The sequence below is a fragment of the Populus trichocarpa genome, chromosome 2, assembly GCF_000002775.5.
Source record: "Populus trichocarpa isolate Nisqually-1 chromosome 2, P.trichocarpa_v4.1, whole genome shotgun sequence".
NCBI classification, from domain to species: Eukaryota; Viridiplantae; Streptophyta; class Magnoliopsida; order Malpighiales; family Salicaceae; genus Populus; species Populus trichocarpa.
This window is the reverse complement of record NC_037286.2, coordinates 22,426,428-22,451,054: the sequence shown is the minus strand read 5'-3', so window position 1 is coordinate 22,451,054 and position 24,627 is coordinate 22,426,428. Positions and strand designations below refer to the sequence as shown.

General features: G+C 32.6%; 2 protein-coding genes across 4 annotated transcripts; one reads left to right on the top strand and one right to left on the bottom strand.

The window, feature by feature from the left end:
• Window positions 1-611: 611 nt before the first annotated feature.
• Window positions 612-10,725, bottom strand: LOC7466183 (signal peptide peptidase-like 3). 2 transcript variants are annotated; one of them, XM_024595471.2, is made up of 14 exons: window positions 10,434-10,725; window positions 10,190-10,348; window positions 9,866-9,977; window positions 9,636-9,755; window positions 9,014-9,198; window positions 7,207-7,386; window positions 5,809-5,843; window positions 5,548-5,704; window positions 4,860-4,913; window positions 4,692-4,784; window positions 2,307-2,449; window positions 1,723-1,793; window positions 1,067-1,150; window positions 612-952 (listed from the first exon to the last, which is right to left on the bottom strand). In XM_024595471.2, the coding sequence occupies exons 1-14, from the start codon at window positions 10,587-10,589 to the stop codon at window positions 852-854; spliced, it is 1,650 nt and encodes a 549-aa protein (XP_024451239.2). In that variant the 5' UTR covers window positions 10,590-10,725; the 3' UTR covers window positions 612-851. The 2 variants fall into 2 exon arrangements, with proteins under 2 accessions (XP_024451239.2, XP_002301641.2); XM_002301605.4 differs by having other exon boundaries at window positions 9,041-9,198; window positions 10,434-10,723.
• Window positions 10,726-15,777: 5,052 nt separating this feature from the next.
• On the top strand, window positions 15,778-24,283 carry LOC7489921 (prolyl 4-hydroxylase 1). Of its 2 annotated transcripts, XM_002302853.4 has the most exons (12): window positions 15,778-15,991; window positions 16,132-16,179; window positions 17,275-17,343; window positions 17,543-17,595; window positions 18,521-18,586; window positions 19,636-19,710; window positions 20,420-20,494; window positions 20,842-20,912; window positions 21,006-21,057; window positions 21,178-21,267; window positions 22,924-23,016; window positions 23,942-24,283. In XM_002302853.4, the coding sequence occupies exons 1-12, from the start codon at window positions 15,928-15,930 to the stop codon at window positions 24,047-24,049; spliced, it is 864 nt and encodes a 287-aa protein (XP_002302889.1). In that variant the 5' UTR covers window positions 15,778-15,927; the 3' UTR covers window positions 24,050-24,283. The 2 variants fall into 2 exon arrangements, with proteins under 2 accessions (XP_002302889.1, XP_024451392.1); XM_024595624.2 differs by lacking the exon at window positions 17,275-17,343 and having other exon boundaries at window positions 15,779-15,991.
• Window positions 24,284-24,627: the final 344 nt, after the last annotated feature.

The window sequence follows — 24,627 nt, the reverse complement described above, 5'->3', positions numbered from 1 at the left end:
TTTGGATATATCAAATTGAGATAATTTTTTTATGAATATTATATACATTGACGAGTTAAAAATACACATTTAAAAACAAAACTACAACATAAATCATATAACATGACACCTCTAATATTAAATCTAATTTTCATACATTACACACCATCAAATTCTAGTTACCTTCATCTTTTTTCTAGCACTTCCCACCGACAAAAACTTTGAAGTTAAAATAATTTTAAATAAAATAAAAATAAATACTTAACCCACAAACTATTAAATATAAAAACATAATAAATATATAATATAAAAATTAAATCAAACCGATCAAGATTAAAAAATCCTAACCTATCGCCCGTCTTGTGACATTTATTTTATTATTATTCATTATAAATATTCAAATCAGTTTATACGCATCTCAAACTGATTCCCCGTAACAAATATAAGCCTCAACTTTGACATGTTATATCAGATTATATAATTAGAAAATTACAAACGAGCTAGTTTTTTTTTGTTTTTTTAACACCGCTACTCCACCCCTTCCATTTCTTCCCAAGCACAGCACAACGGTTTGAACATCTTGATGGCTCCAAACGGGAACAAAACACCAGGAAAACAAATTAAACGACGACTTTCTCCATCATACATGTCACAAATATATTATGACTGGCAACAAATGTAGGATCACATACACAAGTATAAGTTACGATGGAATATGCCAAGGAAAAATGCAGTGAGACGTTCAGACACTTGTACTAGTGTATCCATGTCACCATATTAACCTGAGATTGCTATTAACAAGAATTCTATGGAGTCGGCTACTTTATGGCACAATTCAGGTGTTTAAAGTGTAATTTCCCTTGCATTTGGCTTCAGGCCAAGCCAGATGAAGCCCTTGATGAAGCATCTTCAGAGCTATAATTCCAGAGGTCCTTCAGCTCTCCTCGCACTAGACCCAATAGGATACAAAGTCCTGATACCAAAGTGAACAGGAGCAAAGCCTTGCGATGAGCACATAAGAAGGTTATTTTGAAGAGAAAAAACCATGATACCTCTGTCCAGAATGAAAATGCAGTCATCCAATTACCTAGAGTGCAAGGAACAAGGTAGAGGAGCGCAGGTTGACCATGCCCATCCATTAGATATAAGCCCAGGTACGTGAGGAAAAGACCTGAAATAGGAAAATCAGTGTCAAGAAGGAGACATAAATATCTTATCCACCCCAACCACTTGACTTAAATATTAAAAACAAATGACATTATTACAGTATTGTTTACAGGTTTATGGATTTCAGTGGCAATTTCTACAATCAGTTGCAGATACAGAAAACACTCTATATGTCAGTGCTTAAATATCAAAGACTTCGGGTGCTTGGCATTGTTGCAAAGACCTGATTTGGACATAGGACTGAAATCTGAATCTGGATACTCAGCACTCACAGGAAATTTCTAGCGGCAAAATACTGGGGTGTCAATTTTGACGAGCACTATTAAATTGGTAAATTAATACTTTTACACCAAGGTATCAACTAACTTGGCTAACAAGTCACTTGGTGACATCCTAAAACACCTATGATTAAAACCTAATTTGTATTTGGAATAATAAAAAGATGGGACAAAAAACAAAAAGGGGAAAGGTTACCCTGTTGTGTAGTGCTTTCATTGATCAAAATAACAATGTATAGAAAGTGTGCCAAAAATGCAACTGAATTAAGATCAAAAAATATTCTGCAAGAATGCTCACCAACTCCATAGCCAATTGTTAACCAAAGAAAATATCCATTTGCTATACCCTTCTTGTTTGCTTTGTCGTATCTGAGACAACAGAAAAAATATGAAACATAAGAGAGCAAAATCATAAATACCATAGAGAATGTCATAACAAAAAATATTAATACTCTATACATTTTTATTTTATTTTTTGCCGTTACTCTGCATGACACAAGATCTACAAGGCCTCAAATGACAATCATACAATGCCTTATTAAAAATGGTACACCTCTCTGGTCACATATTTTGATAAGGATCCCTGCCAAATTTTTTGTCTTCTAACAAATTGCTGTCCAGATGTCAAAAATCAATCTCTTTCAGCATCAGGAATCAAAGGAATAGAGATATTAGAAGAATTAAATAGAACTTGACACATTCTGTATAGAAGATGAAAAAAAGATTTCCTATAGATGTCTAATAAATCTATCCATATATTTTATGAGAGGATTGCATGCCTTTTCACTACTGTATATTTTGTGCCAATGCACAATTTTGCTTGTTTCCACTCATTGAGGATTGTATCTACAGAAGTAAGCTGATTTGAAGTTAGGACACTACCTGAAAGCAAATGATACAAGCAAGCCAGGAAAAAGAATGTCACCAAATCCAATCATGTCATAACCACCCCACTCATCAGCAAATCGAGGAATTCTTAAAAGCATCGGAATAGTTTCCCCGCCACTGTTGTCACCTCGAGCAACCTAAAGAAAGAGAATATAACTTAATACAAAATTCCATCAGTAATAAATTCTACCAAACCCACACCCATTTATGTCCCATTAGAGTTCCCCAAAAACTTCTACTGTGGAGGCAGATGTATTTGTCAATGTTTAATTTTTTTTTAAATAGAAGACCAAAGAGCAAATGGCACAGAACTGAAATAAAATTTGTAATATTTTTACAGAATCAGAAGTGCTTCTTTAATGACTGTCTTCATGTATCTAGGATGCTGTATTGACAAGTAGCATTTTTACAGAATCAGAAGGGATTCTTCAATGAATGTCTATGGGTATCAAAGATGCTGTATTGACTAGGGGGGTGCTGTATTCACTGGTCTTCATTTCTACTCTCTTAACTTGTCTATAATAAGTCACATTAGATGCTGTACTGACAGGTACGCCCATGGACCTTTCACATGTTATGGACTGAAAAGGCACCAGTATGAGAAATTCAAAAACCTATTAACCAAAAGAAACAGCTGAGCAGGAGAAAATATGAGACACAGGGCAACAGCAGTCTCTCTTACATTCCATAGCATTTAGGCACTGGCAACTCCAAGAAAAAGGAAGCGATGGTAGAAAAATGGATGCAGCGTAAGAATTTTAGACAACTGTGTGAAGAACTTGAAGAAAAGAAGGGAGAGGAATGGAGAATTTCTGCAACTGAGTTCTAAAACAGATGAACAGCAAAAACAGGAAAGGAAAGGAAAAGGAGGGCAAATGTAGGGGTGACAGAAAAGAAAATACAAAGGGTTGTGCTTTCCAAGGGCAGATACCTTAGTAGCAAACATTAGCTTATGAATTCACCAAACAAACTTACCTCATCACCAAGATGTTAATCCGCAAACACACACACAACAACACCTAGCTGCAGTAACTACTTTGAAAGAAACTACACATCAGCCTAATATACCAGTCATAAGAGGCACAGAGAGCACATTTGTTACTAGAGTATTATCAGATCTCTGGAGACTGCATGAAATGGACATTGTTACAATTTGAAGGTGATCAGAATAGTCTCTGGTAAATCATCTAAATATCTGTTAATAATTTTTCACCAAGAAAAAAAAACCATCGGCAGTATACAGGATACATCAATCAACAGAAGAAACAAAAATCTGTAGATCATATTCTTATTTGCTATTCCTTTGCCCAAATCAAAATTTTAATTTCCAATTTCAATTCCAGCTTCTCAAGCATGCTGCTGTTGTTCAAGCCAGTACACTCTTGCTTTTTCAATCTCACAGCTTAAGCAAAATTTGATAGGCAGATTACAATTCCTGTAATTACTTTGATATTGATAGGCCTATCAAGAATGATAATACCAAGATTTTTCTTCTCCACAAAGTACAACTCAACTCAATTCAACTAAAACTCAAATCAACAGGACATTTTATCTCCATTTAGTCATGTTTAAGGTCACATACTTTCTAAGCTAATACAGCATCTAATCAATTTTCACCTTTTCAAGTGAAGTCATTTTACATCTACCTTTTTCCTTCTCTTAAGGACATTTAACTACAATCCAAGCACTCTTCCATGCTATGTTGTAACATGACCAAACCATCTCAAACAGTCCTTCCCCAACTCTTCCTTGACAAGATCAAGGCCACCTCCAATTTTAACAAATGGACTCATTCTTATCTAGTCTTTTCTTTTATCACTTCATATTTTCATCTTAGTGACACCAATTACAAAGACATGGTGATTCTCCACTGCCTAACACTCACTGCTATTAAGCAGGGCAGGCATAGACAGAGTCTCGTAGAACTCATCAGCCTAACAGACTTTAGGCTTCTAGTTCTGTTTCTCAATTCAACCAGACTTTGATTCTATGTGTATCATTTCATCCATATTTTCTCCCTTTCATGTATAACGCAAATAACGGTGGATTAAACGACCACCCTCACACATTGCACCTCTACTTCTAAAAATCTTACGACACTTTTTGTGCCCCTAAACTTTGAATAAGAAATTCACAACTGCTGAACTTTTAAACTCTCCATCTTCTTATGTTGGCTCTACAAACAAAGACTTGCCTGCATCTGGTCTCAACGCTTTACATTTTCATATTTCCATCAAAAATATTTTTAAGCACTATAACCACAACTTATTAGTCTTTTTCAATGATGTAAAGTTTCCATGTTTAACCTAAAAGCAAGCAATGCAGTGCGAGTTTGAACAACAAAAACAAAAGTGTAGAATATGTAACATTAATGCTTACCGCAATCATAACACTCTGATGGAATATTATCGGTGACAGAAAGACCCAAAAGATGTCATAAACAAATGCGCAACAAAGAAGTACTGTAGCAACCTGAGTCACCATAGACATATCAGATAGGGACAAAGATAACATCAGGAATGCATGACAAAATAAGAGCTTACGTACCTTGATATTAGGTAATCGAGCCACCTGCAAGACCGTTATCATCAAGCAAATGCCCTGAAAACAAGAAAGTCATTATTTAGTGAAGAGCAGGAAGGTAGACATGATCCAGACAATGTACAAACAGCTTCAACAGGTCATGTATAGAATATATTGCACCAAACCACTAGATACTAAGCATTAAGTGTATATGGGTTCTTTTATTTTCCTTTCAGCACATTCTGGTAGTAAGATGCCTAACACAGCCCGAAGCCATGAAATACAGTGGCTTCAAGGTTTCTGGGCAAGATCCTGTCTGTTTACAATAATAAAAAAGCAAACAACAACAGATTCTAAATCAACTCTGGTGAAAATTAAGAGTAAGATCTAAACTCCACATCATTTTGTTTACATACTCAGGAAAGAAATATTTAAAATAATAACATAATAAGCATAGTCCTGAACAAAAACTTCTGCACATTCTTTATGCAACGAAAATGGACAGAAATGCTTTCTGGATATTTAATTGTGGATATAAATAATCCACAGTATAGACCAGGTACATCAACCAGATATGCAGCTGCAACTTGCACAACAAGACTTGATAGTCTTTCTAGGAGCTTAGTCAAACTTAACAACTGAAGTTATTTCCATATAATAACAACGGGTCAAAAACTAAACTTGTTTGCATGTATTAATAAATGAAACTTACAAGAATATCTTGTCCAGCCCATGAATATGATGCCTGTCGATTTATAGCCCACACAGTGGCAAATACCACACAGCAGATTAATACAAGAAGTGAGAAAAGAGAAGTTTCTCCAAAAAGAGGTAAATTTAGTTTCTTCCGCCCACAGTTTCTGCATATTCTGCTCAAAATATATAAAAAAAATGAGTTATATGAATATAAAGGATAACATAAAAGCCACTAGTTCACAAGATGGGCAGTGCAAGAAAATAATTGTCAGTATACCTTAAAATCACTGTTGTTATGCAATTATGCATCCCCTGAGGAAAAAGAAAATACTTCAATAAGCACAAAGCAGAATTTGTTGCCACTCGTTAAAGATGCTGTCAAAAATTAAATGTAAAAAAATGTGTAGAGATCATTTTTAATACCCCAAAAAAAAGATATTTTATTAACGAAAGAAGGAAAAGAATAATTAAAAGGTACACCATCCTCCCAGATAGCAAAAAGAAACACCTAGTTTAAAATAATAAAGCACTCCAATCCCATTGCATACCTGCTAAAGAAGTGCCTCATTATGTATCTGCTAAATATGAGTAGAATAAATGGCTTTAAGTGAGTTTGTATGCACTTTATGATTAAGATTAAGTAGGGAAAAGGACTTGGCACCATTTTTCCATTTGTTGTTCTTTTTCCTTTTCGGCCAAGTCAGAACCTAGTTTCATTTCGCTTACTTGCACAGAAAGGCATGGAAACAGATCCTTTACGACTGCATCAGCTCCTTTACGACTGGCTTGCAGACTTGTTAAAGAGCCTAACTAGATATTCAAATGTAAGAGACTGTTTAAGAAGGCCAAAACTCACTCCTAAAGGCACGCCTGATGATGGTTATGAAGGATTATTAACATACAGTTTGTGTTATTAAAATATGATGGTGGCCAAAACCTGTTTTCTTTACAAACTGCCCAATATGCTTATGTAAAGATGTCCCACCATATCTACTTTACCCAATCCAGACAGAAAAAGGCCAAAAACTTAAGAAAGGGGAGTCGACACAAGGTACAGAAAGAAACACTTCAATGGACAGAGCCCACATCACTAATGAGCCTATCAAGCAAAGCACAATACAAATGAAATTCTTGGCTTTAACAAAACTTGGTGAAGATCCTGCTGGGCTATTACAATGCTAAGTTGGTAAGCCTACAGAGTCCATTCTTCTTTCCAGCCACTTTTTTAAATCTAATGTATAAATAATAGGTAACTTAGTTCTGGTAGACAAACCAGGGTTTCTAAAATGAAAAGGTACAAGTTATATGTGTCCATTGCAGTATAACATGCATTGCCCACATGTCAGCTAAGTGTCTAGAATCCCAAAAGAGAAGATATGTACATTTCAAAAAGAAGGTAACAATATAAATGTGCCAAGAAAATGGAAAAAGCAATTGTGTATCTTTAAACCATGGGTGGAGAAGTGGAAGTATGATGCAAGGAGTTAAACTGACCATGTACAGCTTCAGATACACCATATCATGTGTTTATGTCTATTATTCTTTTAAAAAATGTACCACTCCCAAACAATAAGGTAAAAATTACAGCTTCTTGAATTTTTCAGTTAGAGCCCATCAAATATAAGTACTTGTTCAACACTTTAATATTAGAATTCCCCAAACGATAAATTTGTACCTCAATACCACCAATGCAGAAGAGTACAATCAGCAGCCAGACAAACCAGCTTGACATGAAGAAGTAGAGTAGCAACAGAAATGCAGAAGCTGTTATCACAAAAACAATTGCACTCTTCACATTAATATCAATGACCTCTTTCTCAGTGTCATCTTTGAATGCTGAGGCGTTGGAAGTTTCCTAGCCAAAGTAAGGAGGGAATATTCAAATACTGCTCAGCTAAGCATAACTAAACAATAACAGGAGAATTTAAAAAAGAAAACAAAAAGGAATATACATGAAAACATACACCTTACACACATGCATGTGTGTGTGTCCAGACATGTAAAGGAGATCAAGAACATAACAATAACAAAGGGCAAGTAAACTTTCATGAAGATTTTGAAACAGGGGGTGGAAATAACCATCTCTCATTATACTCGTAGGTGAATTGTTACAAGTATCTAAGGTGTTCAGGAAAGTTTTGAGAAGTATGTGTGATACCAGTGCTGTCAACATTTTTGCAATTTGTAGTTGAGCCTTTCAATTTCAATTTATCCTGGTCAAGCATCTAAACTATGTAAAAGTTTATAATCAAATTCGTTGTTCCATAACAACCCTCAGTATCTAATCCAACTGACATGTTAGTGGTTAAAGAATATGTGCAGAATATTGTACTTGGTTGGAAACTTTAAAATAATTCAAATACTGAAAAAGAAAAAAGAAAATTAAAGTTGAAAGACTCAAATAGAAAGTGCAAAAAATTAAATAACTAAAAAAGTCTTATAATTTCATTTCCCAAGCTCTTGACCAGCAATAATGCCAGACTAGAACTGTTTGGGAAACCATTTGCAGCGAAAGCCAGCTAACACTGTGCATAGGGCACAAAAAATGAGTATACTAAGAAAGGAGAACTTAGCTTACACCTGAAAAATAATTTGGTTCGGCAAATAGGGAGATTGAGAAACTTGGTTCCACAGATAAATATGGCATACAGAGAGGCAGGCTGGAAGTGTTCTTCTTTGCATAAGTGGAACAGACTAGATGTGATTGGAAACTAAAATAGGATGTTACATAGAGTGATTCCCATTTCATCCAGTAAAGGTCAATTCAACAACAGAACAATAGGAACTTCTTTTTTTCTTGAAGCATCTCTTATGCTTTCCTTCTTTTTTGGATCCACTGAGTCGAAGTATACTCATTGGGTTGTTGCTGACAAATGATATTTTTTATGGAAGCATATCTGACAAGCATAAATGAAAAGATGAAAGACATCTTGAAAGTCCATTCATTCGACAAATCCTAGTTACTTGTTCAGATGAATTATCCATATGCATTTGAAAGTTAATTTCAATGGGTAAACACTATCTTACAGCTTACAGCTCATTATCAAAGTGTCTCAAAAGAATAAGAAAAACAAATTGATATGTATAAAGTAGTTTGATGTAAAAAATATAAGAAATTCTAGAAATCAAGAATGATTGGCAAATACAACTTCCAAAATGTAATAGCAGGTCCCCCGAAATGTGATTCACAATGCTTAGATTCATCCTGGATGACAGAAGAATTTAACATGAATTGATCTGAATAAAAAAAAAACTCTGGGCGGGAATATATAGTCTCCAAATGTCTATCACAACCATTTATTCTCACCTGATAAACAAAGGCTTTCCGAGTCACACTAGTTACAGGTCGATTAACTGCTATAAGTTATTTTTGTAATGATGTCAATGGAGCTAAAAACTCAACATCACAAAGACAGGAAAAAAAAAAGAGAGAAGAGAAACAAAAAAACAGGAAGAAAAATGCCAGCAACTTGAGGGCATACTTGAAGAAAATAAGAGTGCACATTAACCTTTGGTGACAATTCATTATACCGCTCATTGGTCTCCTCTGAAGCAGCTATCTCAGACCAAACTGAAGCACAGACAACTGTTCCGACAGCCATAATCCACAGAAATATCACTGACAAATCCACTGGAGGACGAACAGGTGCATAGAACAGAAGCTCGACTGAAATATGAAATCCACATAAACAATTAGTATACACATTCTGTCTGTGTTGAGTGTGGGCCTGGTGATGGAGGAAGAGAGAAAGAGAGACTACAAGTTGTTATCCAGATTTGAAGGGTACAAAAAAGCTAAAACTTGTGTACTCTCATGCTTGATTCAATTTATTGATTATGCTTCTCTGCAATCATTGACATTAAATATAGAAGAAATAAACATTATTATAGTACTCGTGCAAGGCCTAAACAAGACCTCCTTTATTCCATCTTTTTCTACCTGATTAGTGATCTTCACCCATCACTTCACTTTCCTATCTAACTCATACCTACATGCAGCACAGAGAATCGTGGCTTCTTCTGAACGTGTAATAGTGAAAGAAAAAGGCATATTTATCACAATCATGGCAAAGAACGACAAAACTGTAAAAAATCAATGCTCACCTTTCTGTCCATTCACAATAGATTTGTTCAGAGATTGACCTCCTGACTTTGGAATCAAAACAACAGGGATTGAAATATCTTGAGCAGAAGTGCCCTTTTCACAACCCATCTCAGCAAGCTCTACAAGAATAAATTCAAATACAGACAGAAAACAAAAATGACAATCACTTCAAAAGGAAGAGGATAAATTACCAACTCCCCAGCATTCCAACAACTTAATAAATTACAACCTTCTTCGTCATTTATCACCAACAGGGCTGCTGCACCTCCAGACTGTGCAACTTCAGCCTTCGTTGTGAAGTCACAACCACCGCGCACTGCCATGGCAATAGAACCAGATAGCTACAGAACACAGAAAAAGAAAATCATACCATCCTTTACAATTTATTGACGAAGATAATTCGACGAAACTATGACAACACACAAACCCCTCATAAGTTCATCATACAAAACCTTGTGACACCAAGTACATTTCCTTGGAATTAGTGAGATAAGATAAGCTCAATCAAAAGCAAGATAAAGGACACATAAGCCAGAGAAAGAGTAGTAAGAACCTTGGAGGAAGAAGGCGAACAGCCATTTAATGGATTAGAGAAAACAGCCGTCAATCTGTAACTATTCTTCTCCTCTTTTGGCAGAAAAACCCCAAATCTAGCAGTTATTCCAGCAAAAGTTTCGCCTTCAACACCATGAGCCCAGTTCTTAACCTTGACCTGCAACATTTCAAAATCTTGGGTAAGAAAAAATAAATTCAACACAGAGAATCGGAAAATGTGAAAGAAAATTGATAATAGGAACCAAATTGTAAGGATGATCGCAGCCGGGAAATTTGGGGGAATCGCCGTCGTGAGAAGCTTCCTCGGCGAATGAGAGACCAATCAGAAACAAGAAGCTAAAGAGGAGGACTGCGTGAAGAGAGCAGCTTCTTCTTCTTCTTCTAGAAGGAAAAGCCATGGCTGTTGGATCGAAATGGAGAGAGATATTGAATCAAGAGAGATGGAGAGGGTAAGAGAGCATTTTCTTTCTTTTTTTTCTCTTTTTTTCCTCCCTTTCTCTCGATTGGCGAAGGAAAAAATAATGTAAGTAGAATGTCAGGCAGTTCGCGTGCACACGACACGAGCAGGTAATTTTTTTAATAAAAAAAAGTATTTTAATGTGATTTTAGAACTTCTAAATATTTAATTGGAAATTAAAAGTAAATTATAATAACACTGTTTAGATGTTATAATAGACATAGATTCTTAGGCAGTGGTATTTTGAGAATGTGGTTTTAATTATTTTTTAAAATATTTTGTATTTAAAAATATATTAAAATAATATTTATTTATTTTTTAAAAATTATTTTTGATATCAGTATATTAAAATAATTAAAAAATACTAAAATATTATTAATTTGAGACAAATAAAAAATATTTAAATTTTTTTAAAAATATTTTAAAAATACAAAAACAACCTAAACAATTAATTTTTATATGGATTATCTAGCAAAGATGTTTATTTGGAAAACTCCACCTCCGGATATTTTTTATTTTCTATTTGCGGATTCTATTGAGAAAACTAGTTTTTTTTTATTATTTTTATTGTACCAAAAAAAGGTGTTGTAAAATTATAAAAACTATTAAAAAAAATTTAAGATTCAAAAACAAAAAACTTATTTCGTGTTTTAAAAAAATATTATAGATATCCTCTTTTGTAGCTGAAATGCCTTAGTTGATTAAAACTTACAAAAAGAATATAAAAATGGATAAAATTGTTGTTTAGTGTACGAATAACGTTAATTTACTATTTAATTTCAGTGATTATGAGAAATTTTTTCAACATTCCTTTTCTATTTTTTTATTTTTTAAAATTTTAATGTTTATTAAATAGTAAATGAGGGCATTAAAGATGGTTCTTGTAAATTATTTTGTGTAGTTTTTATAATTTTATGGTATCTTAGGGGTTATTGTAATTAGAGGTGATCATTTTTTGTTTGGTTCGGTTTTTATCAAAAAAAATAATCAAACTGAAATTTTTAAAAAAAAACCGAAACCAGTTCAAACCGACAGGTTTCGGTTCAGTTTGGTTTTTTAGGACAACCGGTTCAAACCGGTTTTGGCCTCGGTTTTTCGGTTTGGCTCGGTTTTTTGCCGGTTTGGCTCTGTTTTTTTTTGTTTCGGTTCCGTTCCGTTTTTTTGGTTTTAGGTTTATAAAACCAAACCTGCCGGTTTTTTCAAAATTTTAATCGGTTTTTTTTCACTGTTCGGTTTTTTCGGTTATTTTTTTTTTATTTTCTCGATTTTTTGGTTTTTTTGCTCACTCCTAATTATAACTAGTCCAAAATATAATATCAATGTCAATACAAGTTTCTGCATGATTTATCATAAATTTCAAATTTTTCATTTTTTTTATATCACATCATCAATAAGTTATAATCAATTAAATTACATAAGAGTTCAATCTCTAGAAAATATATTTATTAAGAAGGATAACCATGAATCTCGATCGAAACTAGTCTTACTCTTTAAAGGGATATGAGGATACCCGGGTAAGAACCAAAAACAAATTAAATTACATAAGGTATTTAAAAAAAATCACCTGTATGGTATCATGGTGTTATAATTGTATCCAAAAAATCTAAATTCTATCCCTTAAGTTATTTATGTTATTTTTAAAAAAGGAAAATAAAGAAGACAGGGTAAGAAAATTCCACGTAACCCAATTCAATGGCATCCTGCATACCCGCAATAGAATCACTAAGATAAAGTGGATGATCAAAATCATTTATAAGATGTTTTAAATCAATTTTTTACCGTAACTAAATTAAATTATAATATTTAATTTCAATTTAAATGATAAATAAATTAATTTAAAAATTATATTCATTTTACATCTAATGTTTCTAAAAACACGAATATATAAGAGTGAAAGGCAAAATTAGTAAACTGTAGGTAACCGATACATCATGAGCTTCAGATAATGCTATATCATTAACAAAACATAATACAATACTTGTTGTGGCCATCACAATCACAAAATGATATTTATCAAAATAATATTTTTTTAAATATTTTATCATTTAATAATTGTATTTTAGTTTTTTTTCAATAATTTATTCTAATATTAATATTTTTAAAAAATTTTAATTTTTGATATTGAATATGTTTGAAGTGGGACTTCATAGTTTTTTTTAATTGTTTTTTATAAAATTATCTTGATTTCGTGGCTTAAGTTGCAGATTTAATATATTAATACAGGTTAACTCCAGTCGTATTTTTTTACCTGCTTTTTTCAAATAATTTTTTTTTCTCATGATTTCATCTTTAAATATTAGATTGGTTGAAAATTGAACTTCGTAATTTCTTTGATTTGTTTTCGTATTTTTCACTAGAATAATTTTGTTTTTCAATTTTACCCTAGAATAACCCAATCTTCTTCTTTTTTATTTAGTTTGTTTTTTCAATTTCTTCAATATAATGTTCTTTTGAGAATTGTGTTTTGTAATTTTTTTATTTTGTTTTCTTCCAGTCTCATGGAGTTAGTGTTTTTTTTCTTAATTTTAATCTTCGATATTAGATATGTTTGAAATTGAATTTCATATATTTTTTATTTGCTTTGTATGAATTTATTATGATCTCGTGATCTAAATCACGAGTTTAATAGGTTAATTTGGGTTGACTTAGGTTATTTTTGGACTGTTTTTATAATTGATTTTTTTTATTTCATCATTCAACAACTGGTTGGTTGAAAATTAAGCTATATAATGTTTTTCAATTTGTTTTTTACAAGGTTATCCTGATTTCATTATTTGAGTCACGTGTTTGGCAGGTTGATCCAAATTGACTCTATTTTTCTATCATTTTTTAATTAAATATTTTTTAATTGGGTTTAGTATTTTTTCTCGAATTCGGGAGTTATCACAATCTCGTGAATATAGTTTTTTTTCGATTTCAACTTTTAAAATTGGATCTATTGGTAATAGAGTTTCGTGGTATTTTTTATTTTATTTTTTATGAAGCTATCTTAGTCTTGTTAACTAATTTGCGGGATTAACATGTTAGCTCGAGTTGACTTAGGTTTTTTTTCCTACTTTTTTTAATTAATTTTTTTTATTTCATCCTTCAAATTTGATGGAAATTAGGCTCTGTTTTTTTGTTTTTTTTTTCATACTATATTGCTATCATTATCTCATAACCCGAGTTGCGAGTTTAACAAGTTAATTTAAGTTAATTTGGTTAGCTTTTCTTGTCATTTTTTAATTTAATATTTGTTTTGATTTCATTGTACAATATTAAAATGGTTATGATTTGGTTTTTATAATTTATTTTAATTTAATTTCTATAAGGTTATTATTGTCTTATGACCCGTGTTATAAAATTGACAAATTAATTTGAGTTGATCTAATATATCATCGTCTTAATATTTCAGAAAAAAAAAATTTAATATACATTATATTTTGAGTTAATGATTAATTTTTCTACTAAATATTTTTTTTATATTAAAAAAATTGATTCAACCCACAACATAACACATGTTATCAACTATAACTAATAAGAAATAATAAAAAAATGAGTTAAAATGCAATATTCAAGGAGAATTAATAAGTATACAAGGTACATTAGGTATTTATTCCTTCTCCAAGATATAACCTAAAAAATATATTTTTATAATGATTTAAAATAAATATAAATACAAAATTAATTAAAAATACTAGAACAACTCAATTCTCTCACTTTAAAATGAATAATTATCGATTTTTTTTTTAAAAGCTATAGCAACTACAATGGTTAATCTCATCGCTACAAATCTCACATGTCCTCATTCAGAGTGTTTAGAAGTATGATTGCAGTTGTGTTTTCAAAATATTTTTTTCTTGGAAATGCATCAAAATAATATATTTTTTATTTTTTAAAAATTATTTTTGACATCAGTGTATCAAAATTATCTAAAAACACTAAAAAAATATTAATTTGAAGTAAAGAAAAAATAAAAAAATTTATATTTTTTCAAAAATATTTTTGAAATGCAAAAACAAACAGAACCGAAAATCTTGAAAGGTATTCATTTATTAATCTGACATGCCATATTCTTTTCCGTTAAAATAAAAAAACATGATATTTTAATTTTCAACTACATTTTTTAAGTATCTTGAAAATAAAAAAAATAACATTAACTTAAACCTTATATTTATCCAATTAATCGAATGAAATTAATTTTAGCTATTCAAGAATCAAAAGATGCTATTTTACTTTAATAATTGGTTTAAAAATATTTGGTTGTATCCAATTTATCGATTTAATTATTCTCAACTCCCCGTATATGTTATGCATTATGAGTTTTATGTTGTTTTTTTAAAAGAAAAAATTAAGATAGAATATATTTGAGATTGTGGTAAAAATTATTTTTGAAAGTATATTTTTATTGATTTAACCATCATCCTAACTCCCCGTATATTTTATGTGTTATGAGTTTTATTTTGTTTTTTTTAAACAAGTAATGATAAAAAAAAAGATAAAATGTGTTTGAGATTATAATAAAAGTTGTTTTTAAAAATATTTTTTATTGATTTAACCATCCTCCTAGCTCCTATATTATGTATTATGAGTTTTTTTTTGGTTATTTTTAAACAAGTAATGATAAAAGAAAAAAAATAAGATATAGCGTGTTTGAAATTATGGTAAAAGTTGTTTTTGAAAGTGTTTTTTTCTTGAAAATATATCAAAATAATATTTTTTTATTATTTAAAATTTATTTTTAATATCACAAATTTTTTTTTAAAAAACTAAAAAAAATTAAATTTGAAGAAAAAATTTTCATTCTTCAAAACGCATTGAACTAAAAAACAAATATAATATAAAAAGATGTTTAAAAATATGATAATAATTCCTTTTCAAAGTATTTTATTTAAAAATATATTAAAATAATATTTTTTTTAAAATTATTTTTGATATAAAAAAAATCATTTTAAATAAAAAAAATTTAAATTTTTATATAACACGGTTTAAAACAACATTTTAAATGGCGGCTTGTACGTGGGGTTTACCTCGTGCTGTCGACTAAAGTTACTGAACAGCCCACAGATGGGCAAAATCCGCGCACCCGGATTTCTCGTAAAAACAAGTTACTTTCAATTTTTTAATTAATTTAATTTAATTTAACATAATAATAAAGATAACGGAAAAGAAGAGCTGCTGCTATTTGTGTTCTCAAAAGTCAGCCACAGGACCGGCAATCGAAGGAGACGAGAGGAGAAGCCAACTCTCACTCGCTTCTTTCTCTGTCTGCGATCGTTGCAGGGGGGAGACGAGAGGCAATGGCCTCTTCCATGAAAATCGTATTCGGACTCCTAGCTTTTGTCACCGCTGGAATGATCGTAGGTATTATTTTATCTATCTAATCTAATCTAATCTACGATCTCTACTATTTTTGAAAGGTTTGATAAATTTTTCTTTTTTCATCAATTATCTGTATAATAAATAGTCTGAGAAAGCTAGAGATCTTGGTTGGGGATTTGCAGGTGCTTTCTTTCAATTAGCATTTATACTAAAGCTGGAAGACTCGTATGGTAATTTTCTTATTTTCTTATTTCCTTATATTTTGTTTTTTAAATGTCAATGGAGCATATCATCATCACGTTTGTGTTATAATTTCTTGATTGCTTTTCGTATGGTTGAGCACTACGAGTATCTAACCTTACCGGTAATTAGCTCAGAAGAAACAGTATGTTTTAACCTAATTGATAATGTGGGAAGGAAGGAGTTGCTATTTAATTCTTACCAGGTTTTTTTATATTGTGTCAGTGAGTGTTGTCCTTTGACTTGAATTTGAGCTATTGAATACCATCAAGGATGGCCATTTCACGTGAACCTGATGGATACCGCCCCAAATTGCCCCGAATGGGTATTAATTTTATAGTCCTGATCGGGTTCGGATAAAACCTGAAGGCTAAAAGTTGGGTTTCAAGTTGGGTATGGATGCTAGTATGCCTGACCCAAAACCCGACCCAAACCCGAAACAAAATAAACAAATAACCTCATAGCTTGAAAAAAAATACATGTATAGCATGCTAATTATGGACTAAATAGTTTTAAATTATAGCATTTGAGTTCAGGTCGGGTTCAGTTATGGGTATCCGATGGGTAGTTGAATCCCGATCAGGTCGGGTTTGGCTGTCAAAAATCCATACTTGTTTGGGTTCAAGTCGGATTTGGATAGTTATTTCAGGTTTGGTTGTGGACAGTACAAAACCTAATTCATGGGTATCCATTGCCATCCCTAACTACCATTGAAATCTGGGAGTGTTGCCGGAATTCTTTATGGTTATGCAGGATAGGAACACGACAAAGGACCATACTGTTGATGCTGGAGCTCTTTGAAAGCAGTTCAGGGGGCTTTTGATTTAAGTTTTAGACTCAATCTAAGGTTTCTTCATGAGCGCCTAATCTACGTGTTCTATAACATCATTATTTCCGTCATGTTTTATAATTTTGATTTTTGCATCGAAAAAATTAAACAGTGACAGTGGTATTACAAATTAGTGGTTGTGGGGAAATATCTTGGCAGGTCTTGAAGTTGGGTTTCTTGTTCCCTTTATACATGACTATTGTCTAAGAACTAGTCTAATATTGTGGTGTATTTTCTTTTGAACTGCTGTATATAGGCACCAAGTTTCCATCATTTAAAAGAGTGCGAAAACTTCAAAGTGATGCCTATCTTCAGTTGCCGAGAGGTTGGTATGGTTCCTATATACATGTTCACTATCATCTAGAATATAGATAGTTACGCCGCACTGGTAGTTTGCATTACTAGGTCCTGCTTTATTTAAATATGTAGAGGCTGTATAGGTCTTCATGGTTATAAACCTCTTGTTCTTAATCCAATTTTGTTTGATAAACATCTAAATCATGTGGTTTTATTTTTATTTTCAGGGATTTCTCATTGGGATAATGACACAGAAGCGGCAGTTTTACGAATTGGATATGTATGTTTGCTATCTGGTCTCCATGATTGCCTTAAACTTTTTTTAAAAAAGGTCAATGTACTTTATACATCTCTCAGTGAGATGGAGAAAAGGAAAGAAAATATAAACATGAAAAAGTGAAGAAAAAAAAAAAACGAAGTATAGTTGTAATGAATTGGAAACATGCTAGCTAGCGTCTTGTAGGGTGGCATCCAATAAAATTGAATGCACTTGGTAGCATGGCAAAATCATGATAATGACCTCTTAGATGGCCCACTTATATTTTACATGGAAAAGTTTTCATGCATTCACTTTTATACAATTTATATTGCTATAGCAATAAGAGGTTTTTATTACAGATTACCACAGGGTCAAATCTTAAGCTTCACCATTGAGTGTCATGTAACATTGCATGGTGCACTTCGTTACTCATAAGGATGGCTGACATATATTGGATTGTGCTTTGTACTGTTTCATCTTTAATGAGATTGCTTGGGACTTCATTTTTGCTGATGTGCTACAAAAGGTTGGAGAGAGACAGGCTATACTTTTTTTTTGTTTATTGTCCTCTTCTTTAAACAAAATCTTTTTTCATTTGCTTTCAAATTGAATTCCATAGCTTATTGTGACAAACTGCTATTTTAATGGTCTATTACTCTCTTTTGCTGTCTGACATGCCACAAGCACTTTCTATTCCAATTAAGGAAAGCTACTATAATTGTGTTTTATTTCTATTCTCATATCAGTTTAACTTGTCAGTGCTTTTCTGTTTGAAATGCATCTACTGTCAGCATATATATGACAGTTTTCCTTTTGATAAGTAACATAGTGATTGATTTCTTTTTCTATGAATATGAAACTTATTTTTTGTTTTAGGTTTTTTTTTCTTTTGAAATTTACACGCCGAGTGGTCAAGTTTAAATTTTCTCAGTTTCTATTGATGTAGGTCAAACCTGAAATTATCAGCTGGTCACCGCGAATTATTGTACTCCATGATTTTTTGAGCTCAGAGGTACACCTATATCCTAACTCATGTTTGTATTGAACTTTTCTTGATTATTATGATGCTGTTTGATATTCTGAATTGAACTCATTCAACAAGGAGTTGAGTTTATGGGGTTAAGTTCCAATAAAATTGAAGTTACTATGAGTCTGACTAATGTGTATACTGGATATGACATTATCAAATATTTAGAGATAATAGATCATGAATTATCTGTTTATGTTAGTAGCATGAGGCTTAATATTTTAAAAAAAAGAGACATGAAAAGATAGGTTTCCAATGAATGTTCAGGCAGTGGGCTAAATTGTGCACTGGCTGTTGGCCATTGGCTTTCCATGTATTTTCTCCTACTATAAACTATTTTTATCGATTTTTCTCAATTGGTGTCATGTAGTGGTTGCATATTTGTGATTGCATAAAAGAACATGCTTGCCTTTCCTTTTGGTGATGGGAGGTGGCGTGTTGTAGGGGATTTCAAGTGATTGCCTTCAAGTAGGATCTCGTTTATTATACAATAATAACCCTTGAGGAGGATTTGGAATGCTTTGCATAGTGGTTCAGGAACATAATTATGACATGAAAGGGGAGTATAACCTTGTAGTTTATATCAAGTATGAGGAGGCAGAGTAATTTTTTTTGCATAGTTGTTAATTGTCATGGCAATAGATACTCAATAAAACTTTCCATTCAGGTAATTTGGCAGTTGTTTTTTCTTTGTTATTTTTTATCATATACTGGCAGTTCTTTACCCTGCTATCAATGAGCCCAAACCTTTTTTTTCTTTTTACCTTTTTGAATAAGAGTCCACAGTAATTTGTGTTGTAATTGTCACTATTGTCTTCTTTGCTTTCTGAAAATAACCTTTGTTTTTCCATGAGAAAACTAGTAGAGCTATAATTGTGCCATCACAACATTTTTATCTGTTCCCACAACTGTCTATTATTTACAGCTACAAATTGCTCTTTTTTTTACTTTATGTAAAAAGGGGTGGAAGGGGTTTCAAATAGTCTAAAAATTGCACAACGCATTTGCTCTTGATAATAGTACTGCCATTGCAGGAATGTGACTATCTTAGAGCCCTAGCTAAACCTCGGCTTCGAATTTCTACTGTGGTGGATGTAAAAACAGGGAAGGTATACCTCTCTTCTTTAACTGACCATGTAATGGTTTATCATTTCTGCTCATTGCTTATATTTTCTATAGACTTTGACACGCCAGATTTCTTCACCTAAAATAAAGGCTTATTCTTTTTGCCAGTTTTGATGTTATCAATTCATTTCCATTATGAAGTTATAGAAAAGCTCTCTTTTTAGTATCTATAGAAGCAAATGTTTTTCGTTGCAACTTATCCACTTTATGTTTCTTTTGAATTTTTTTTTTTGTGAATTGCTGCATGAATTTCTGCTTTCTTCGGTTTCAAGCTCTTCAACTTTGTTGTTTTACGCACTAATTTAGTAAGCCTGCAGAAAATGAGTTTTCCATTTAAACTCTTCATGAGGTTTACAGAAAAAGTAAGGTTTCTTACAAAACTGGGTCGCCTATGATGAAAAAATTGTACAATTTGGATGGACTTCAATTTATAAATGGATATGGATGGGAAACTCAATTGAGAATTTCTATCTTTGGGACCCAATCTGTTGTCTGGGGACTCAATTGAGAAACTCTATGTAGACTTATTGAGGTTTACCCAGTTTTCTAAATTTGATATTACTGTGAGGCTTTAATTATAAATTCAGTATCCCATTGAACCACCCTTTTTTCTTTACAAATTTGTTTGACTTGTTTATTTCAACTGATTTAGCTTCAAATGACAATTTCAACATGTTGCCTCTCTATTTTCAGGGAATAGAAAGCAAGGTAAGGACAAGTTCTGGAATGTTTCTGAGCTCTGAAGAGAAAACGTATCAAGTGGTACAGGTTAGTTTTTTGTCGAACTTGCTTCTCATCTTCTTCATTCTTCTCTGAGATGCTCTAGAAGCTTCAACATACTTTCTAATTCCTTCACCATTGCTTGCATGCCATACTTGTCATTTTGTGGCTGCTTGTGCATGGATGCATGCATGGATCAGCTTGTACCTTGTCTGAAATAAGAAGCCACTTCATGTTTTTTTGCATAACTTTATTTTTAATAACATTGGATTGATTTCTTATTCAATAATAAAAATGAAAACAGAGCATATTGCTAGTTATATAGCTGGAATACTTACCAGTGCTTGTTAACTTGGCATGCATAATCCAACTTTTATTTTGTCTCGAGTCACCAGGCAATTGAAAAAAGGATTTCAGTCTATTCTCAAGTGCCCATTGAAAATGGGGAGCTCATCCAAGTTTTAAGGTGCAGATCTAACTTATTTACTTGCAAGACTTGGTCACAAAATTGTTAGACTAAGGTTTCTTAGTATCAAGGCTAACATCTGCTGCAGCACAGGTATGAAAAGAATCAGTATTACAAGCCCCATCATGACTACTTTTCTGATACTGTAAGCCGTCTAATCTTTTCTTTTATAGTGTCAATATTACATGTACTGTTACTGTTTCAGTTTTCCTTAATTAAGTTGTCTCATAGTATGAAAATCACTCTCTCTCAACATTGTTGATAGTTTAACTTGAAGCGTGGTGGTCAGCGAGTAGCAACAATGCTGATGTACTTAAGTGACAATGTTGAGGGGGGAGAAACATATTTCCCAATGGTAACTACTGTTAAGTCTGATGCTTTATTTTCATTTTATCATCTCATATTTATGGTACTCCTGTTTCGGTTTAAAAAAATGAACTTATTGTATATGGGCATATGAAGAACTTGCTAATGTCAAAGGATTGATTCCATTCAATCTGTTTGTTCTTAAGGATTCAATTAGTAACAAAGTTGTGTCCTAGCAATCTTTTGATTGTATGATTATATCAAGTCTTCTTTCAATGTATTTTAGCATGCAATTTTTTAGTGGTGCAAACCCCTCTCCTCCTTCAGTAGCTTTCTCCATGATTTTCATCCAGAACCCTTTATCTATGTCCCTCATCCAGAATTCCTTTGAGTAGCTTTCTACACTGTTCTCATTCAGATCCCTTATCTTTGCCACCCTCATCTCATCCCAATTACAGAAACCCCTGAGGAGACTTTGTTAGGAATGATTGAATTTGGAACATTTTGAGGCCTTGCTTACAATTGAGAAGTAGAGAAGTCTTTAGATTTCAGAATGTTTGGTTTAAAACCAGGAAATCCTTGTAGATAATTGGTTGCCTAGCAGTCAGCAGATGCCTAGATACCCCATGCAATATTTTTGGACCATGGAATTTAAAACTTCTGGCATTACATGCTTACATCATATGGACAATCCACCTCTGTATTACTTGCAATCTATATCATTGCACGTTAGCACATGTTTTTAATTTTGCAAGTTAGTCATTATTGCAAGCAAGGGATGAATTGATCAATTGAATGCAGTTTAATAACACACTAATCCATTTAACAATTGCAATAAACACTGTTTTTGAGGTAATTTGATAGAAAGAACATGGAGCTTGATGATCTATTAGATTTCCTTCGGCTGCTCTACTTTAGGAAGCATACAAGGAATGTCTTTAAATGATTTTTGCAAGATCTTGATGCCCTTGATTGATTTTGTTTTGATGATAAGTTTTTCTATGATAGGGGATATCTAAGTAGGATGAAACTTGGTGGTACATGGCTTATTTGCTCTAAGAGTCATTGAGTTTGTGTGGAATAAACAAGGGTATTTTTCTTTTTAGTATAAAGATTTCCATCTGTTGCATTGACCGGTTGCAGTTTGTCATGGGGTCTTGGGTCACTCACCCCCCCCTCCCCCTTCTCCCCTGGTAGTATTTAAATCATTGGGATTCATCGTCTTTAGAATGCACAAAGTGCAGTGCCTCAGTTCCCATTGGCTATGGCTAGGATGCTTGTGAGCAAACATAGTATACTTGGGAGTGTCTCAATCTCTCTCCAGAATAAACGCTAAAACTATTGAGATTTTTGGACCATTCCATGTGCATCCATTGTGTTTAGACCGCCATTAGGTGGCATGCAAATTGAAGAACTTGTCAAGATATGCTACTGTATTCAACAGTTAACTTTTTGCTATATCATCCTAACAGGCATTGCTGTTTATACTGTGAAAACTAACAAAATTGCTGTTCATATTGTGATTAGTTGATTACCTGTGCTTCTAACTGCAAATCACATGTTTAAAATTATATCTTGACATGACAGTTACTATGTTTAATTGCTTTATTGTTATAAATGCCATTTTCTACCCATTCTTTATCTGTAATGATCATGAGTTAAAACTTAGCATTGCATGGGTGGTTGCACCTATGAGTGATTGCAGGCTGGTTCAGGTAAATGCAGTTGTGGCGGAAAAGTTGTGGATGGGTTAAGTGTAAAACCTATCAAAGGAAATGCAGTTCTTTTCTGGAGCATGGTCTGTTTCTGAACCCTACTTGTTAAAATTCCGTACTTGCAGAATTTTATACAAAACCTCTCCATTGAGTTTGTGTGTGGAAAATAAGGTTTTCAGGAGTAATAAATTGACGATGTTTGGAAATGTAAAAAGTAAAAACTGTCTTGAGTGGGGCATGTTTTTGCTTCGTTTGTCATTTTTTTTTTGTTCATTAAGAGAATTTAGATCTTCTGAATGGTTTGAAATTCTACTTAGGTTATATTCCCCACCCCCCCTCAAAAATACACACTAAATAATTTATAATCATCTCTCACCAATCATTATTAATAATTTAATTATTTTCTCTCTTAAACACTTCAATGTATGAATAAGCATCCTTAAAAACCAACTTTTACATCCATAAAAATTTCTCTTGTAATAATTCACCCCCATTTTCCTAACCCAATAGCGTATGCGACCTAGAGATGTGCTAGTAGTGATTGGAAGTCCTGCTTAGCATTCTCTTGTTGCGTGTCTCCTATTGCTCCTATCAAAATTTAGCCTCTCCCTGCTATGAAGGGTCTCATTGAAGACATACAGGCTGGACTGAAATCCCAGAAATGCTTAAATGATCCATTCTGAAAGCCTAAAAATCCTTTCTGCCCTGCAATTCCTGGAACATATTTAGTTAATCTCTCTTTAAGAGGGAGACAGGTATTGGTTTTGGGAGGGTTTATTGGCTGTGCGTATCTTTGAGCAATTCATTAAATAAACATGATTGCTATAAAGGTATCCCATGGAGATTTCTCTTTCATTTAGGCTCTCAAATTCTAGGGCAAAAGTTGAATTTTACTTTAGATAGAAATAATTAGATTATTGGCCTTAAATGCTGCAGTGGAAGCTTAGCTGATGTTTTGGTAGATACAGAGCCTGTCTGATGCTAGTTTGTTGTTGTTACTTCATTCAGGGACTAGATGGCCAGTCGGATCCTAGCAGCATACATGGAGGATGTGAGGTTCTGTCAGGGGTGAAGTGGTCAGCTACAAAATGGATGAGGCAAAGAGCTACTTTCTGATTTTATAGTTAACCCTAGCTTAGGTATATTAAAGCAATGCCTCTTTTACATGGGTCGCGTTATATAGATCTGGATACGAAGGATTAGAGAATATGAATTAACCTTAAATTAGATGAAACTGGAAAGTTACTCTAGTTTCTAATCCCCTATCAAGGGCTATTGTGATTTGGACAAAGTTTGATCTCTGGTTTCAGTGGCAAATATTACACCAAAAAATACTGATGTATTTGCATATGATCAGCTCTAAATCCTCCACCTTAGACTCTACTTCAATGGCTCCATGTTAAATAGGAGCGCAAATTAATCAGATACTGGAAATTTTACCCTCTATACTTGCCATTGTATGAACTGTGATTTTTTTTTTTTTTAAAAAATTTAGTCTCCCTTTTTGTTCATTTCCTCTTTTTTTTCTCCCTTCAATTATCTCTTTTTCTTTTTTTTTTTCCATTCAATTTTATTCTCAAAACTTTTTTTAATAGTAGCCTGGGTTGGGGTAATTTTTACACTATTTATTTTAAACCTGATTTAGATAAGAAGTCAAATTAAACGTTTTCTTATATTAATTTTATTCATAAATT

What these genes read in the sequence shown, in the direction of transcription:
- LOC7489921 (XM_002302853.4), top strand. Translation starts at nt 15,928, where the DNA reads ATGGCCTCTTCCATGAAAATCGTATTCGGACTCCTAGCTTTTGTCACC. An exon ending in CTATCTTCAGTTGCCGAGAG is followed by an intron (nt 17,344 to 17,542) that starts GTTGGTATGGTT and finishes TTTTATTTTCAG; the next exon opens with GGATTTCTCATTGGGATAAT. An exon ending in ATGACTACTTTTCTGATACT is followed by an intron (nt 21,058 to 21,177) that starts GTAAGCCGTCTA and finishes CATTGTTGATAG; the next exon opens with TTTAACTTGAAGCGTGGTGG.
- LOC7466183 (XM_024595471.2), bottom strand. Translation starts at nt 10,589, where the DNA reads ATGGCTTTTCCTTCTAGAAGAAGAAGAAGAAGCTGCTCTCTTCACGCA. An exon ending in ATAACAACAGTGATTTTAAG is followed by an intron (nt 5,705 to 5,808) that starts GTATACTGACAA and finishes TATTTTGAGCAG; the next exon opens with AATATGCAGAAACTGTGGGC. An exon ending in CTTGTATCATTTGCTTTCAG is followed by an intron (nt 1,794 to 2,306) that starts GTAGTGTCCTAA and finishes CTGTTGTCTCAG; the next exon opens with ATACGACAAAGCAAACAAGA.